Source organism: Hyalella azteca, unplaced genomic scaffold (assembly GCF_000764305.2).
Source record: "Hyalella azteca isolate HAZT.00-mixed unplaced genomic scaffold, Hazt_2.0.2 contig7741, whole genome shotgun sequence".
NCBI lineage: Eukaryota > Metazoa > Arthropoda > Malacostraca > Amphipoda > Hyalellidae > Hyalella > Hyalella azteca.
In genome coordinates, this window is record NW_025937857.1 from 207273 (window position 1) to 224908 (window position 17636).

A 17636-nucleotide genomic window follows, 5' to 3' on the forward strand; every position below is an offset into this window, starting at 1 on the left:
GTCACCTCATTATGCGATTGTCGATCAGCTAAATCAACACTTCCAATTTCGAACCAGACAATTTTTTTTGATGTAGCATTTCTGAGCAAATCATCCTGTTATGATGACGAGCAGCTCTGGGATCAGGTCAACTAGCCTGATAAATGCCTTTTGAAATGAGCAACTCGATCAGAAATCATCGTTCAATTCTCTCTCAATCAACGCCGAAATGGCTCCATAACAGCTACTGCAGCAGTCTGCTTTGGAATCGAGGCATTTGACCCACACAATTTCACAATCGATAGGCATTTCAAATAATTTATGTTTAATTTATGTTACTTTATTTATGTTTGAGATAAATTCAAGCTTTTAAAAATCTTCTGTTTGTTATGTGTCTCAATTTTGATCAATGATTTCGTAGCTTTATTGAAACGCAAAATCTGCAATTTATCCGCGAACAGCATCGCTGTAAGCGTATACGTAACCAGTGTTTTTGTACGATATTTTCGACCGAATTTCGGGGCAAAATTCAGTTGACTGCGCTCAGTCGTGGAGCTGGCCGGATGAGCGGAATGTCCCTGTTTACGAGGGTGGTTGGGACAATAATTGCCTGCATCTCATTGCTCGTACGCTGCTGTTGCAGGTAATTGCCGAAATAATGGATCGAGATCCAGGGCATTAAAGCGATCACCATGTGATGCAAGCGCTCGCCATGTGATGCCACCTTGTAATCGAATTACTCTAGATCAGTTGCAGGACACTGGCCTTTCTCTGGTTGTTATCGTCATGGATATCTGTTATATAAAAGAAGATTTTAACATGAATGTCGTATCAGGTAAATTGGTTCTGAGTGCATTGAAAAAAAAAAAACTGAAAGCAACATATATCAGGGAAATTTTTTTTATAAATTGGGAAATGAGAAAGAAATTAGGAGAAATCACTTTATTATGTATGAAATTTCGAAATAAAAAAGTTTGAATTACCAAAAAGAAGTAACGCATCCTACAGTAAAAAAAATTTATTTTTCTGTGGTGACTTCAAATCCTCTTTCAAAAACAGCAAATGGTAGTTACGGTGTACACGCTAGAGCAAATATAACACAAATTTTCGTTGTCAGTTTCTACGGCGAACTTCAGAGAGTGACTGAACATACAGTGGCAACCAAAGGGAGCTTTGAACTTACAACCAAAAGCGCTGAACGTATAACCAAAAAGGGAGCTATGAGACTGCGTGGGCATGCCATGAAATGCCGAGTGTTTTTAAAGAAGATTTATCAGCGATGAACTGAGAAGTAGGTTTATGAACATTATATAATCATTAATAAAATATTATTGATTGCTGCTGGAGATTCCTGCAAACGGTTGCTTCATATATTCAGATATCATCAACGCTTTCATTGCCCAGGATCTAAATAACGAAAAACTCGCAAGTGGTAAAATTGCTTCAACCGAATCATGATTTAGTCCCCATGTGTTTCACCTAAATGTGCCAGATATCCATGTGCAATAAAATGAGGTATTAGTGACAGACAAAAAAGATAATACTCATTATTTCAAAATGTATTAATTCATATTTTACCCCAACATTTCTATTACGCAAAATAAGTTTTAATTGTAAAAATTCTGGTATGATGTTTCGTTTGAATTGAAATTTAATATTTCGTATTAATTAAATAGAGGCCAAAATGAGTTCAAAACTATTTAATTATCCCTTTTACTTCGACACGCTGGAAAATATAAGAAATATTCAAAGTACATGCCCTGCTAAAGCCATCGCACTGCATCAAAGCCTTTATTAAGTCCCGACTACAATCTCGTGTTGGCCTCATTTTAATTTGCACTTTTCCGGGGTCTAGAAACTGTAATGAGAATACGCAAGTAGGAAAGATGCAATAATTAAGGTAGGCATTTAATTGATGGTTCAAGTTTTTGTACATGATATATTTTTATTACATGTTTATGAAGAGAAAATGGGAGAAATATAGTTGAAAAACAATTCATGTATCTTCGATGTTCCATAATAATTACTGTTGAATTTGTTTTAATATTTTAAAATGGTGATATCATTTTCAAAATTTCTACACTTCGGTTGGATGTTCACTTGTTGTGAAGTTATAGGAGCGTGAAAAGGAAATTGTAATAGTTCACTTCAAAAAATAAATTACGTATCGGAATAAATACGAATTTACGAATCAAGTAACAAGATTCCCATTAGAAATTAATTCTTATGGACTTCATTTTGGAACAAGTCCGCTTGGCAGTTTTTACCAAGCCTCGCGCAGCTCAAGAGATTTTTTAGACGCCCTCGTTAGTGAAGTTTGCCCAGTCCATCGTTCCGTATAATTGCCTTGCCTCCCTTGACATGTTCCAGGATGAGCCCACTTTCATGTAGAGCAAGCCTCTCAAACAGCTTCTCACTTCTCCACCGTGTTGGAAGAAAGGCTTACTTCTGAGCTGCACAAGCATCACAATATATGTAACTTCTCACTTCTCCACCGTGTTGGAAAAAGGCTTACTTTCATGTAGAGTAAGCCTCTCAAACAGCTTCTCACTTCTCTACAGTGTTAAAAAAGGGCTTACTTTTGTGCTGCGTAAGCATCACAAAATAACTTCTCACTTCTCTACCGTGTTGGAAGAAAGGCTTACTTTCGTGCAGTGCAAGCCTCCAAAATAACTTCTCACTTCTCTACCGTGTTGGAAAAAAAGAATTACTTTTGTGTTGCATAAGCCTCACAAAATAACTTCTCATTTCTCCACCGTGTTTGAAAATAACCTATACTTTTGTGCAGTGCTAGCTGCACAAAACAACTTCTCACTTCTCTACCGTGTTGGAAAAAAACTTACTTTTGTGCAGCGCACGCATCACAAAATAACTTCTCACTTCTCTACCGTGTTAGAATATAAACTTTCTTTTGTGAAGTGCAAGCCTCACAAAAATAACTTCTTACCTATTTGTTGCATTGTAAAATACAAAAACTTTCGTGTAAAGCAAGCCTTTCAAAATAACTTCTCACTTGTGTACCGTGTTGGGAAAGATAGAGGATGTTAGAGCGAGGTTCACTATTCGAGCTTCTTGATAAAAAACGACTTTTTGTTGATGCTGGAAAATGAATATTGAATATTCACAATCAAGTGCTTCAAAGCAATCGTAATAAGTTCTTCATTAAGTGCCTTTTGTCGCCTTTTAATGAGCTCACTATAAGGTAAGTGATACACTTCACCAGTACAATGAATGAATTCTTTTAAGATGCCAAAGTAAGAAATTAAACAATGAGCTCGTTTCGCCAAACCAAGTAATAAGAAAAATATCTATAGTTTTTAGCGTTCAGATAGATTTTTTGAAATATAGCTGCTGCTCAGAATTGTTTCATGCAATTAAATGCTAGAATATTGTTTCAAACAATTCAATTTGAGAATTTGTTTCATACAATTCACTTTAAGAAATGTTTCATACAATTCACTATCCGTATCATTTCATATAATACACTAACGCAAAACGTTGTCTGTAGTAAAAATGTACTGACCTTCATGTTCATTGACTGCATCCAACTTAATTTGTTCACTAATGAGTTTCTTTCTAATGAGTCCATCTGTTTTCAACAATATGAGTACAACTCACTTTCCGATGCCACCAGATCTTCAATTGGTGCTCAATTTTATTTGCAAGAGTTAAAAAATTAAAAAAATAGCGTTGAAAAACCTGTTTCTAATGAAAAGCACTGGTCCATTAAATTGATCGATGGTCAACCCTAGTTAATGCATAGCACTTGTAAAACCAAAATGCTGTTCTTTCACAGGAAAAAATGCTGTTTTTCACAGAAAATAGATTCATCTGTCAGAAATAGAATTAACCATAAGTGAAGCCAAACAGTGCACCAAAATATGATATATTCGGAAACTGACATCTTCATTATCGTGTTCATGGTGCGGAAGCATCGATTTAGACGTAAATAGGCGCACTCATTTTCTTGCTTGGCTGATTTATATTAGCAAAAAATAAAGGCTAATGAGACCGAGTCTTCGTACACATTGTGCACAAATCTGTAACCTTGATTAGCCTTAAGATTTACTAACATGAACCTGGGACCCATCGTATATCTTCACCTGGAACGTTCCTCCACTTTACGACCTCATTGTCAAGATTAATGTCCTAAGCGAGGCTGAATTAGGACTGGGCTACAATAGATGCACGAGGCTATACCTAACAAGATACGTGTTGCTCGTAAAGTTCATGGAACAACATGTTGCTAGGCACATATTTTTTCTTGGTAGACGCGGCCATTCTGCGAGAAAATTTGTTGTAAATATTTTTTATTGGGTGACGCGATTTCATTTTGAGGCTCGTTACCATCACCCTGCCTGCAACATATTTTCAGAAAAATTTTTAAATTCAGTTTTACAGGCGTCAAAATTTTTTTCGAATATGGCCGTCTTGCCAAAGCTCCTTGTTTTTTATTGTACGACGCGATTCCACGTTAATTTCATTGCCATCAATATGCTGGTATATTATTATTTATATAACTTTTTTGTATGGAGCGTTGATATACACCTGGCATTTTTAACTGGCATTTTCTGACATATCATTCAGACGTAAATTTATTGCGAAATATTTATTACTGCAAGCCACAAAATATTTACCAAATAGCAAGGTTTTTCAAATGAGACAAAATCGCGTTATATCTTTATTGCCGATAAAAACATTCATTCACACTTCAACCAATTCACCTTATGCGATACGTTGGGGGTTTAAAACATATCTATCCATATATATTTTTTTATAATTATTTACAAACCTCCTAAGAATCATAGACGTAAAATAGTTCCCATAAAAATAATATTCACACTTATATACAAAGACTCAAGATTCAAGATAACGACTCAAGATTCGTTTCAAGATTACTTGAAACTTGTACAATACGAAAAAAATCTACTTAAGCTCTGGACTTAAGTTAAAACCATTGCATTTTGTTATACAAATCTTACAAAAAATGTGATATTTTCATATCTTAATATGATATCGTGCCTTCGTGAATGTTATTATGTAAGGTTATAAAAAATAGTTGTAAACTGAGTCTAGCTCGAATCGCGATTTACATTAAAAATATATTATTTTAACAATACCCGCTATAACACATTTTCTCCAATTTTCTAAATATAAGAAGAAACTTATAAGTAATTATGAGAATTATAATTAACCCATCACAATTTCACGACAATTTTCCAATACGCCTAAGTCACAAATGTAATGTTACGGAGCCAAATGTTAAAGTATATTTTTGCTGTTTTATATGATAGGAAAAATTTAAATTACATGACCTGTGATCAATTGTTTTAAACTGTGGTAAATGTTAAATATATGCTGTATAGTAGAGGATGGTTGTAAAATTTTGTAAATATACCCTAGGATTCTTTTATTTTTATTTTGAAAGTGACATAAAAGGGTGAACTATTCCTCATAAAATCAATATTACAGCACCATTCGAGTGATTAAAGATTTTCAGAAGCGATTTGCAATATGATCTCATTATTACAAGTTAGTTATTTCAGTGATTAATGATATGTAAGCTCGTACTAGATATGTGCTTATGTACGTAATTTAATTTGAGCAGAACTGATGATAATTCAATCTTGATATGGATATTCAACAATTTTCTTCTTCCCTTGTGTTCTACAGTTTATCTCATGCTCGATTAACATCTTACTTTGAAATTGGCAGTTTTATAATTTGAGGTAAGTTATTTAATTTAGCTGTTATAATAACACTCAGCAAACAGCATCGACTGATTGGTTAAAACGAAGCTCATCCTGTCGCGCTTTATGAAGAGACGTGGACAAAAAAAACATTTGGTGGACAAAACTGAGCGCAAAGACCGGTACTTGATGCGTGATCCGAAAAAAACTGCCACTGATGAGAGTGTGCAACAGAATTTTTTCGGTCATGCAAGTTCCTTCCTAGCTAGAGACTCAATACAGTTCTGAGTCTTCCATCATACGCGGCGTATATACTAAACAGAACTCTCCCTGTTGCATGCGTCCGAGCCTCGAGTGGAGATAGTGCCCAAGTTGGGTGATTTCGTCCGTACTATGGTGGAAAAAGCACTCGAATTGGATGGATACGGGGTAGTTTCCAGATTCCTAGGGCCATTCCGTCCCGTATAGCGATTGCCACGCGGCAAACTATGGTAAATAGATGAAGATGGAGTAGGGGGAGTTGTAACAGTGGGAATCGGAGGTGGTGACATGGATTGGGTATTGTTGTGGGATGACCTGTAGAGAGGTATGCATCCCGGAGCCGGGAAATGAGGATGTTGGGACCGTTGTTGCAGGGACCCGGTCGGATCTGAAGACAATTTGGTCTCGGGAGTGGATGCCACCAACGAGCTTCTTGGGTGTGGGAATATATTAGACGAAGGCGTCGGAGAAATGGAGTACGGCGGCCGTGATGATTGATTCTGCAGCTGCTTGCTGCGCGGGTCTGAAGTTAGGCCAATGGGTTCTCCACTACCCAGCAACTAAGAAGAACAATTGCAAATATTATTTTAATTATTTGGTTTTGAACCAGAAATTTCTTATGTTTCACGTTTTAAATCATTCAAATCAGCTGCACAGAAATTGAAAATGAAAGTCAACGCGTAGAAGACATGGAAAAAACAAATTCATCCAGATGAATGTACTCTAAAACTTAAATGAAATTCATGGATCAAACATTCACTGATCAGAATTCTATTCAGAATTGATTGTATCATGGATTCCTATTGATATTTGGGACGTTTTGATTGAAAGAGTTTACCTGTTTCTTTGGCTCGGTCAGCCCCAACGGCGTCACGTCGTCTTCCAATAACTTCGATGAAGAATTTTGCGGGAACGGTTTCTTGACGTCGAATGAATTACAGTGATAGGCAGGACGATCTGCAGTATCGAAGATTGTCGTATCTAGCGGATCAAGTCACCATGATGTTAATGTAAAAAGTGTATCAATTATCACTATTTTTACGCAATAAATATAAAGCTTAGATTATCTTGAAAAATATGAATATTCCATTTTATATTTGTCAATTTGTAAAATTTTTCTTTATTACTATTCCAATTTATGGCATAGTATAATTAAAGTAATAAATACATTTAACATATATAACATTTATTTTAATTTATCCGAAGTAGTTGCCTCTACAACTATATAAATCAATACTTCCTCAGAAACACTCACCAGGATCAATAGAATTGTGTTGACGATACTCTCCATGCAATAGTACTTTAGTTGCGTCGTCATCATACGCCACGCGGTCCATCTCGTAAGAAACGTCGATGTTATGCGATTGCTTCACTTGAAGCAGCGAATTTAAATGAGCGTCCGCGGCTATTTCCCCGGTGCTGGAATTGCTATCTGAACTACCACGACGTCTGCGAGTGCTGCTAGATACCGTGCTGGCTGTCGAGGCTGTCATTGCTGAAGACTTGATATCGTGGCCAGCGTAGCACTGAACTTTCGCTCCTCTTCCGGGACGGTCTGAAAATCGAAAAATGCACGCATGGAACATCAAACAGAGGAATCGTAGGGAGACATTTTCAATATTTCTTCATATTTCCATTGTTCCATTAGGACCATCAGCGGATAGAGGAAGTGAATTGAACGTTTGCGCTTGGAAATAACAAAAACATTTGTTCCGTTATTCGAAAGATTTGCCATCAAATTCCAAAACTGGAAAAATGCCCTACACAGTTTTCTAAAGAAAGCCGTCGGAAGAAAATGCTGAATTAATAATCATGAGTGTATTTTTAAGCTTTTGGTAATTAAAACGCTAAAATCGTGAACAGATGTGCCTCAAAAGTTATGCCAATTTTTATCATATGCTACTGATAGAGCAACTTTTTCTTCAACATTTCAAATCAGAATTCTTTTGCAACTATTTGTTTTATTTTGGTTATACAACCAGTAAAATATTTTAGTCAAGCCTTCAAGTCTTAACAGGCTCCTCAAGTAATTCTATAAGCTCAGATAAACGATTTCATTTCAAAATCCAACGAAAATCATTCAACACAAACAGAGCAAACAAACAGTGTAAATCTTACAAAAATATATCACAATTATTTTTGCCAGTTACGGGCCAAAATATATCGAGACAGAATATTCATCCTGAGCCTCGTATAATTAAACCGGCATCGCAGCAACATGAATTTCAGCACGAATTTCAACCCAAATTCCAGATAAACTCACCGTCGGGAATCAAATCCGGGCTTCTTTCCGCAGTGGAATCGAATTCAGTTATTACCTTATTTTCAATAGCATGGAGTGTTGGAGACTCAGCCTCTTTACCGATAGGATAAACTGTCATTTTTACTTCATTCCTGCCGACTGATCGTCGGGATCGCACCACGACAACCAGGATGATGCACATAAATAATAAGGATACCGTGACCCCCAGCACCACAGCCAGGATCGGAGGGAACGGCATCATCGTTCCTATCACTGCAAAAAAATTATGGATAATATTAAAATTTTAATTATCAATGAATGATAATTGATATTTTCTTATTTAACTGCATTCTGGATGTTTTCCATAGTCTTGTAAGCATCAATTTATATATGTTATTTGAGGCGTCAATCTTAAAGCTACAAAGTTTAGATATCAGTGTTAAATAACGTTCATTGTTATCAATCAAATTTCAATTCATAAATATAATTTTTGATTATTTTTTCTTTTGGATTTTGGATTTGGACCGTAAATCTTGCTAGTTAAATATACATATATCATGTTTACCAGAACTGCCATGTTCAATGATCGATATAAATGCGAACAGCAATAACACGGCCTTCTCTCATGAACAATATAATTATAATTTAATTCAATCTCCACCTGGACTGGTGTGCTTCATGGCCTTGTCCTCCGCTGTCTGGATTGCCAAGCTAACAGGAAAGCTCTGTCCCCTGCTGTTGACAGCTGTGATGGTAAGCACGTATTGCGTTCCAGACTCCAAGCCAGTAACCGCGAACTCTGGCTTGGGTGAACTGGAAGTGTTCGCCAGAACTCTTGGGTCTCCCTTGCGACTGCTGTTGGTGGCAGCGGTGGCAGAACGCTCGCCTTGACTCACTGATAGAGTAAAGGTTTGTGGCAGGCCGCCGTCCCAGCCTGCGTGACATCGCACTGAGGCCGAGGATCTGCCCACGTCCGACACAGAGCAGTTGTGGACAGGCTCTGGGCTCGCTGGAAATGAAGACAAAGTGGTATTTAATCTGTGCCTGTTTGTTGGAGGCATGAGCAACACGGGAGTAGGAAATTTGGATGAATGCACGTCGTTGATACCGGGTTAGGCAAACTGGTTTTAATGAAAAAAATTTTGAGGTCGCATGCTGAAATAAATTGTGCAAACAAACAAAAAATGCCAGAAAAAATGGCCAAAATAATGAAGAAGAACGAAAAAATCATCTCAGTGCTCATTGGCGTGGGTGATATGATATCATTGCGCTCACAGCGTGGATAAAGTGGTATCATTATGGCCATAAACATAGATGATGTAGTATCATCGGGATCACAGGCATAGATGATGTGGAAACATTGTGTTCTCAGGCTTGGATGATTAATTAAATGTCATTATCTTCACAGGCATGTATAAAGTGATATCATGATTCTCACGGATATACATGATGTAGCATCATTATATTTACAAGCGTACATGATGTAGTATCATTATGCTTATATGTATGGATGAAGTGTTATCATTATGCTCACAAGCGTGGATGACATGCTCATAGGCATGGGTGAAGTATTATCATTATACTCACATGCATGGATGATGTAGTATCATAATGCTCACATACATGGATGAAGTGTTATCATCATGCTCACAAGAGTGTATGATATGCTCACATGCATGGATGAAGTGATATCATTATACTCACACGCATGGATGATATGGAAGACACAAGGCTCGAGTTGTGTACCGACATCATTGGTGGCCCAGCAGAGCAGGGAACCGTAGTCCAGGTGGGAGCGAGGAGTGTACCAGACCTGACTCACACCTTCCCCTACCACGCTATACCGCTTGTGCTCGATGTCGTTTACTTCAGACGAACTGTTGAATGCCCATCTAAAAGATAAAATAGTTAATGAGTTAATATTCAGTTTTATTACTTATTATTAGAGCATTTTCTCATTTATGGAAAAAATGCACTACTGTGCTCGCTACGTCCGTCTGTCCGTCAGTGACTTTACGTTCTCGTCGACGAGAAAATGCGCTCTCTGTCACTTACTGCAGTGCTGCAGTGAGTACTGATTTATATTGTTCTCAATTTGCTTCTTCTCAGACGAACTGTTGAATGACTATCTAAAGGAAAAATAGTTAATGAGTTAATATTCTGTTTTATTACTTATTATTCTCAATTTGGTTCCTCTAAGACGAACTGTTTAATGCCCATCTAGAAGAAAAAAAAGTTAATGAGTCAGTATTCCGTTTTATTAATTTTTATTCTCAATTTGGTTCTTTTCAGGCGAGCTGCTGAAAGAAAAAAATTTAATCAGTTAATATTCAGTTTTATTACTTATTGTTCTCAATTTTTCTTTTCAGACGAACTGTTGAATGCCCATCTAAAAAAACAGTTAAAAGTTAATATTCTGTTTTAATACTTATTATTCTCAATTTGGATCTCTCAGACTGACGGTTGAACGCCTACTTAACCGATCAAACAACGGTGCTTAATTGATATTTGGTTTTATTATACAGTGTGGGGGAAATAAATATTCGTACACTTGAAAAATCGTATTTTAATGTATGTAAGTACACAAACTTAACAGGAAAAGTGATTTAAATTATGTATAGAGACGCATATTATTCAAAAATACTATCAAAAGAAATTAAATCTCAATGCAACAAAAAACAATGCAACATGTTCACTTTTCGGGGTGAAAAAAGTATTCGTACAAAACAATAAATCCGCATTATTTTAATTTAATACTTGGTTGAATACCCTTTATTCAGCTCAACAGACACCAGTCTATTTCTATACGTCTCGACTAATGATTTGCAGATGCTGACTGGTATTTTATACCATTCTTCTTGGCACACCACCTTAAGATTCTCAATGTTTGTTGGGGACCTTTTCTTAATTTGAATCTTCAAATACCGCCACAAATTTTCAATCGGATTTAAGTCCGGCGACTGGCTTGGCCCTGTCTCTTATACACATCTAGATGTGTATAAGAGACAGGTACTAGACTGTGCAGATGGTAGAAACGCTGTACTATAGGCTGTATACTGTGCAGTTGGTAGAAACGCTGTACTATAGGCTGTATACTGTGCAGTTGGTAGAAGCGCTGTGCTAGGCCATGCAGCTGGTGGAGAAATGCTGCACTATAGGCTGTACACTGTGCAACTGGTAGAAACGCTTTCTCTGTGCAGCTGGTTTAAATGCTGTACTATAGTCAGCATACTGTGCAGCTGGTAGAAACTCTGTGCTAGTCCATGCAGCTGGTGGAAATGCCGTACTATATAGGCTGTATACTGTGCAGCTCGTAGAAACGCTGTACTATAGGCTGTACACTGGCAGCTGGTAGAAACGCTTTACTATAGGCTGTACACTGTACAGCTGGTAGAAACGCTGTGCTAGGCCATGAAACTGGTGGAGTCAATAGACCGCGTTCTATCGCCTGAGCTCTTCTGGCCAGTTTTTACACGCCCCATTGAATGAGAGACTAGAATGTTTAGTTTTTAGCGGGCTAAAATTAATCGGTTTTCGGTGTTATTGGTTTTATATGCTCTACTTCTGATGCATCCTAAAGCCTCTATTTCGATGACAGTGGAAAAATTTAAGCATTCAATAGAATATGACTCGATAGAATGACACGGAGTTGTTAAATAAGTAAAATACTTAGCGTAATACTGATTTTTGATCAATTTCTTATTTTGTACCCTTATTTAGGCCTAATTAATTGGTACGCACAATGAAGAACTATTGGCTAATATAACGTGGTATGGTGTACTTCTGCACATGATGTCTTTAGCCTTATAAACCATTTCATAACATTTTCTTGGTATATTATATTAACTGATATTCAAGTTTCTAAATGCAGCAGTATTTTGGAGTTTTGTCCAGTGCAGAGTACAAATGACGATTACAGAAAAAGCTCAATTCGCAAAATTAATGCAATTAATATCACTTTTCTTATTTACGATCAATTAAGAGTCTTCGAGCAAAGAGATGCCAAACCAATTTATTTATTCTATCACATCGGGAAAGGATCTTGATGTTTACAAAAGATTCAAAAGTTACAATTTTGCTGCAATTCTATGGATGGTTTTCAAACTTCTACATATTCTATATGGAAATTAAAGTTATTATTCGAACGCTGTTTATCCAGTGCATCGAGTGAAAGAAACCTTTCCTGTTTGTGAAATTTTTAATGACGCGAGCATAAAAGCTATCCATCCGCATGGCGTTTAGATAATTTTTAAATAAATTTCCAAATCAATTCAAATAATAATAATAATTAACTTTCAATATTAAACCTTTTACTAAGGAAATCAAAATTCTGATTACTAAAATCTGTGCATAAAAAAAGTTAAAAAATTTAATATTACTAATCTTTGCATAAAAAAATTCATATACTACACAAATTCCTCCGATGCTTCTTCAATTACAGTCTTGATTTTTTCCGTACCAGTTTTGATCTCTGTCCAAATTTAGACACACATATCTTGATTGAAAATTAAAAATTGGCAGTAAAATCCCCTGGGCGCCGAGCCGTAAAATGTCGGCTGTCATTTCTTTATTCCATGTAACAGATGGTGTCTGAATCACCTGTGAATTATTCATCGTCCGTTTCACATTTGACTGAAATGATGAAATTTAGTGAAATATTAACGATTTATTGTCTCGATAAGAAATAATGTTTAATTAAATGGAAATTTAATCAGAAAATTTGCATCCGTATTTTCATTCTCGATCGCATACTTTATGACTTTTTCAAGTATTTACCACACACTTACAAGATTAAGGTGAAAATCGGAAAATCCTTCTTTCGCTGAATAATGACTGTTCATTCAAATTTTCAAAATAATTAATTGCTTATTTTTAACTTGAATTAACAGAAAACAGATATCGGAAACTTTATGCAAATTATTCATTTACGTAATGCTTGAATTCAATATTTTATTCTTAACTTACGCGACATCATATTCTTTGAAATATTTTAAACAATTACATGCATTTTCTATCTCGAGTTAACTAGTAATACTTTAAGATATCTAAACAAATTAAGCCATCATATAATGAGTTAAATTATATATACCAAATTCTAAATTCTAATTTTATATGCTAAATCCAAAATTCTACATATTTGTCTCTAACCTGAACGATGAAGGTGGTGGATGAGCATGTACAGCGCAGCTTACGTTCAGGTGTTCGTTCTTACCGCCTCCGTACACGGCCTGCTGGAGATCTCGGCACACCGGGGCAACTGTTAACAGAAATAAATACACCAATGTTATCTATTAGGTTGTAAGTATTTGCATATACGTGAAATATGTTAATAATTATATTTATCAGAGTCCAAAGTTAGATGATCGAATAATACTTTTTTGGGACCGAGTCAATATGTTGGGGCCGACTCAATGTTGCTTATAGCTTTTTCAAACCATTGAAACTACATTTATTATTTTTATATGAATAATCGAAATATAACAGTAACAGATAATTTCTTTATTTATTTTAACCTTGTATTATATTATATTGTATTACATTATAATATACTATATTATATCATATCATATTATATTATATTCATATATTATATTGTATTCGCTTGTCGAGTGATTTGCTTCTAAATTCTTTGCGAACTTGCGATTTAATCAGATTAATGATATAAGTGCGAAAGAATATTAGCAGGATTTTAGCGAAAATACTAAGCAAAATATAATAGTTTGTGTTAAGCATTAATATTTGTAATTAAAAACCAAACGTTAGTTATACAATTCTACCTGGACAAGTTACGAAAATATTGTTATTTAAAATAATACCACTGAATTCTTTACTCATATTTATTTGGAATATGTATAAAATATTTCGAACGCCAACTTAATAAATCGTCAAATCCGGATAACATGATTTTGAAAACTAGATGAGTACTGAAACTGAGCATGCACTTGTTATATAATTCATAATTTAATCGTTGAATTTACAAGCCCTTAACTTTCTCCGATTATGTTTGAAAAAAAATTGCTCAAAATTATCTGATATGAATCCAAGTAAAGCAAAAAAATGTTGATAATAATATTTATCAGAGTCTAAAATTAGATGATCGAATAAAACTTTTTTTTTTGGGGGGGGGAGCGACTCGATGTTGGTTGTAGCTCATTCCAAACCATTGAAACTACATTTATTATTTTATGAATAATTGAGATAAAACATGAACAGATAATTTATTTATTCATTTTAACCCTAGAAAAATTTTTTTTTTCCATCAAGAGGTCATGAATAATTGTATGCAATAGAAAATAAAAGTCTGAAAGAAAGCTATCGTAAATGCAATGCTTTTAGACGCACAAGCAATAATTTAGAAAAAATATCTCAGCTTTAATAGGCAAGTATTAATTTCAAGTTTTTAATTTGATTTTATAAGCAATTATTAATTTCAAGAATTAAATTCGCTTGCATACTCAAGTATGAAATTAATCACAGTATATTAGCATTCATATATAAGCAAGATATCACTTTCTAGATATTATATTGGATTTCATCAGCAAGCTTTAATTTTAAGATGGTATATCACTTTCCCCCGAGCTTCAATAAGAACCTAATATTCTTCAAGCTCTTGGTGAAAAATTGCGAGCTGCGCTATCAAAATAAATGGCCGATGGTGGAAGTTCGTAGAATGACGAATGGCATTTCCGACCATCGATCACAGCAAGGCCGTTCATGCCGCTGATGCAACTTTTACAGCGAATTGGAACCGACATTATAATATCTTTATTTCAATAAACTTTGATTTGAATTGAGGAGGAGCGTTAGTAACTGAAATTTTCCTGCAATTAACATAAAATAAAGTTTTTCGAGCCATGTTTAGATTACTATAGTAATTAGTGCATACGTATATGCGCTAATTTTGTACGAACAATTATCAACTACTATAAGCGAATGTTGAAACGACAGACAGCGGTTAAACCGTTATGTTACGAGTACAAAATGAGTTGAAATCATAAAAGCTTGAATTGCGAATTTTTAATTAAAAAAATGCTAGTATCTATTATGAAACGACGGTTAAGCGGTCGATGAGTTCTACTTAAGTAAGCTTTTAATAATTTTGCTCATGATTCATTTCGCTCTGAATGCTATCCCATACATAGTACCCGTGTTCGCTAACACAATAAATATTTGCAAATCGTATCACGGCTCAACTGAATATTTTTAAAATTTTAACATTTTCCTCAATGCTGAATTCAGGCTCGGTAAGTTTTGCGCATTCATCCCACTAATAACTATTATTCTCAATTAACACTCAACCATGTTCGTCATTTTCCATTAAACGATCACAATTCACTAATTTGAGGCAACAATGCAGAGATAATTAAATATTTTCTTATTATTTCAAAGCTAAATTATTTCAGTAGTGTGGTGTTCCCTGCACATTAATGCCAGGATTAAAATATTTACTTTTTATGGCCGTGACAAATAATCACAACACCCTCGCTTTGAACGTTGAGCGTCATTGTTCCGTGACAGGCATTCTCCTACGCAGCTAAATTCTAAATTCCCCCGTGACAGCAAACAAAGGCAAAGATATAATAAATTATTATAATATAATAAATTAATATAATATAATAAATTAATATAATCTCACATTTGACGTTGAGCTCCAGAGGTTCAGAGACACCATCACCCCGGGCGTTGGTGGCCGAACAGACGTAGGCGCCACTAGAGGACCGGCTAACTTTCTGCAGCACAAGGGACTGGTTGCTAAGGATGATGCCTGCTGACACGTTGTGGTGTAGCTCGACGCCCTGTCATAACGTAAAAACTGTAAATTATTGGCTAGGTGTGATGCATTATAATAATGATGATAAAAATTGAAAGCAGGCGTATGTTTTATTTGAAAACTTTCTGCAGCACCAGGGACTGGTTGCTAAGGATGATGCCTGCTGACACGTTGTGGTGTAGCTCGACGCCCTGCCATAACGTAAACAATATGAATTAATGGCTATAAGTGTTATGCATTATAACAATGATGCTTAGAAATTGTAAGCTAGCGTATGTTTTATTTAAGAACTTTCTGCAGCACCAGGGACTGGTTGCTAAGGATGATGCCTGCTGACACGTTGTGGTGTAGCTCAATGCCCTGCCATAACGTAAGAACTTTGAATTAATGGCTATAAGTGTTATGCATTATAACAATGATGCTTAGAAACTGTAATCTGGCCTAAGTTTTATTTAAGATGAAGCAGCAGCTCTTCATCCCGTATGTAAGACGCCCGTTTACATGCCACAACAAAAAACTGTGAATTAATGGCTAAGTGTGGTGCATTATAATAATGATGATAAAAAAATTGTAAGTTGGTCCAAGTATTATTTAAAAAGAAGCAGCAGCTCTTCGTCCCGTATACAAGACGCCCGTATCCATTTTGAAATATTCATGTGTTATGCTCATTATTCATGAAATTCTACGGTCACTCTTAGCATTTTTAGGGAAATGCTTTAGGCATTATGCAGCTCAGCGCTTTGTGTGCACTTCAGTAAGAGGAATTTGTAACATGTTAACTGGTTCCCATGTTTATTATATTAAACCGTTGCTTAGAAGGTCTATGTGAGAAGAAGCTTACAGCTTTACACAACTATAAGTAATCGCAGTTCATATATTTTTTTATATTATTTTATAAGGGATAGAAAACATGTAGGGATTTTTATGATTTTTTTTAATTTTCGCTTAGAATTTACTGAAGGTTAAATGATAATAGCGAACGTTAAGATATTGATACCTTGCATCGAGCCTCGTTGAGTTACGTCATGGGATATCGAAATATTTGGATCTAATTTATAATTTGACGAATAAATATTAATAATTTGACTAATATTTTTTATTTTCCTATTTTTCTTATTCAACACATTCACTCCACCACAACTCCACCACTCCACCACAACTCCACCACTCCACTACAACTCCTCCACTCCACTACAACTCCTCCACTCCACTNATCAAGTCCACAGCCCGGCCACATGCCTCACTCCACGCAACTTTTTCTCCTTATCAAGTCCACAGCCCGGCCACATGCCTCACTCCACGCAACTTTTTCTCCTTATCAAGTCCACAGCCCGGCCACATGCCTCACTCCACGCAACTTTTTCTCCTTATCAAGTCCACAGCCCGGCCACATGCCTCACTCCACGCAACTTTTTCTCCTTATCAAGTCCACAGCCCGGCCACATGCCTCACTCCACGCAACTTTTTCTCCTTATCAAGTCCACAGCCCGGCCACATGCCTCACTCCACGCAACTTATTCCCCTTATCAAGTCCACAGCCCGGCCACATGCCTCCCTCCACGCAACTTATTCTCCTTATCAAGTCCACAGCCCGGCCACATGCCTCCCTCCACGCAACTTGTTCTCCTTCTCAAGTCCACAATTTAAAATTGAACTCAGGAGCCGCCATCAGATTCGAGACTATATCAGCACT

At 36.0% G+C, this 17636-nt stretch overlaps 1 protein-coding gene across 1 annotated transcript in view; it reads right to left on the reverse strand.

Moving 5' to 3' along the window:
• Positions 1 to 4649: 4649 nt before the first annotated feature.
• The window catches only part of LOC108677033, a 107222-nt gene continuing 94235 nt past the window's right edge, over positions 4650 to 17636 (reverse strand). The window contains exons 11-18 of the mRNA XM_047881377.1: positions 15809 to 15968; positions 13321 to 13429; positions 9877 to 10064; positions 8834 to 9181; positions 8194 to 8445; positions 7186 to 7485; positions 6769 to 6911; positions 4650 to 6490 (exon numbers count right to left, since the gene is read on the reverse strand). Of these exons, the coding sequence (XP_047737333.1) occupies positions 5984 to 6490; positions 6769 to 6911; positions 7186 to 7485; positions 8194 to 8445; positions 8834 to 9181; positions 9877 to 10064; positions 13321 to 13429; positions 15809 to 15968 (2007 nt within the window). The 3' untranslated portion in view covers positions 4650 to 5983. The remainder of the gene's footprint in view (positions 6491 to 6768; positions 6912 to 7185; positions 7486 to 8193; positions 8446 to 8833; positions 9182 to 9876; positions 10065 to 13320; positions 13430 to 15808; positions 15969 to 17636) is intronic.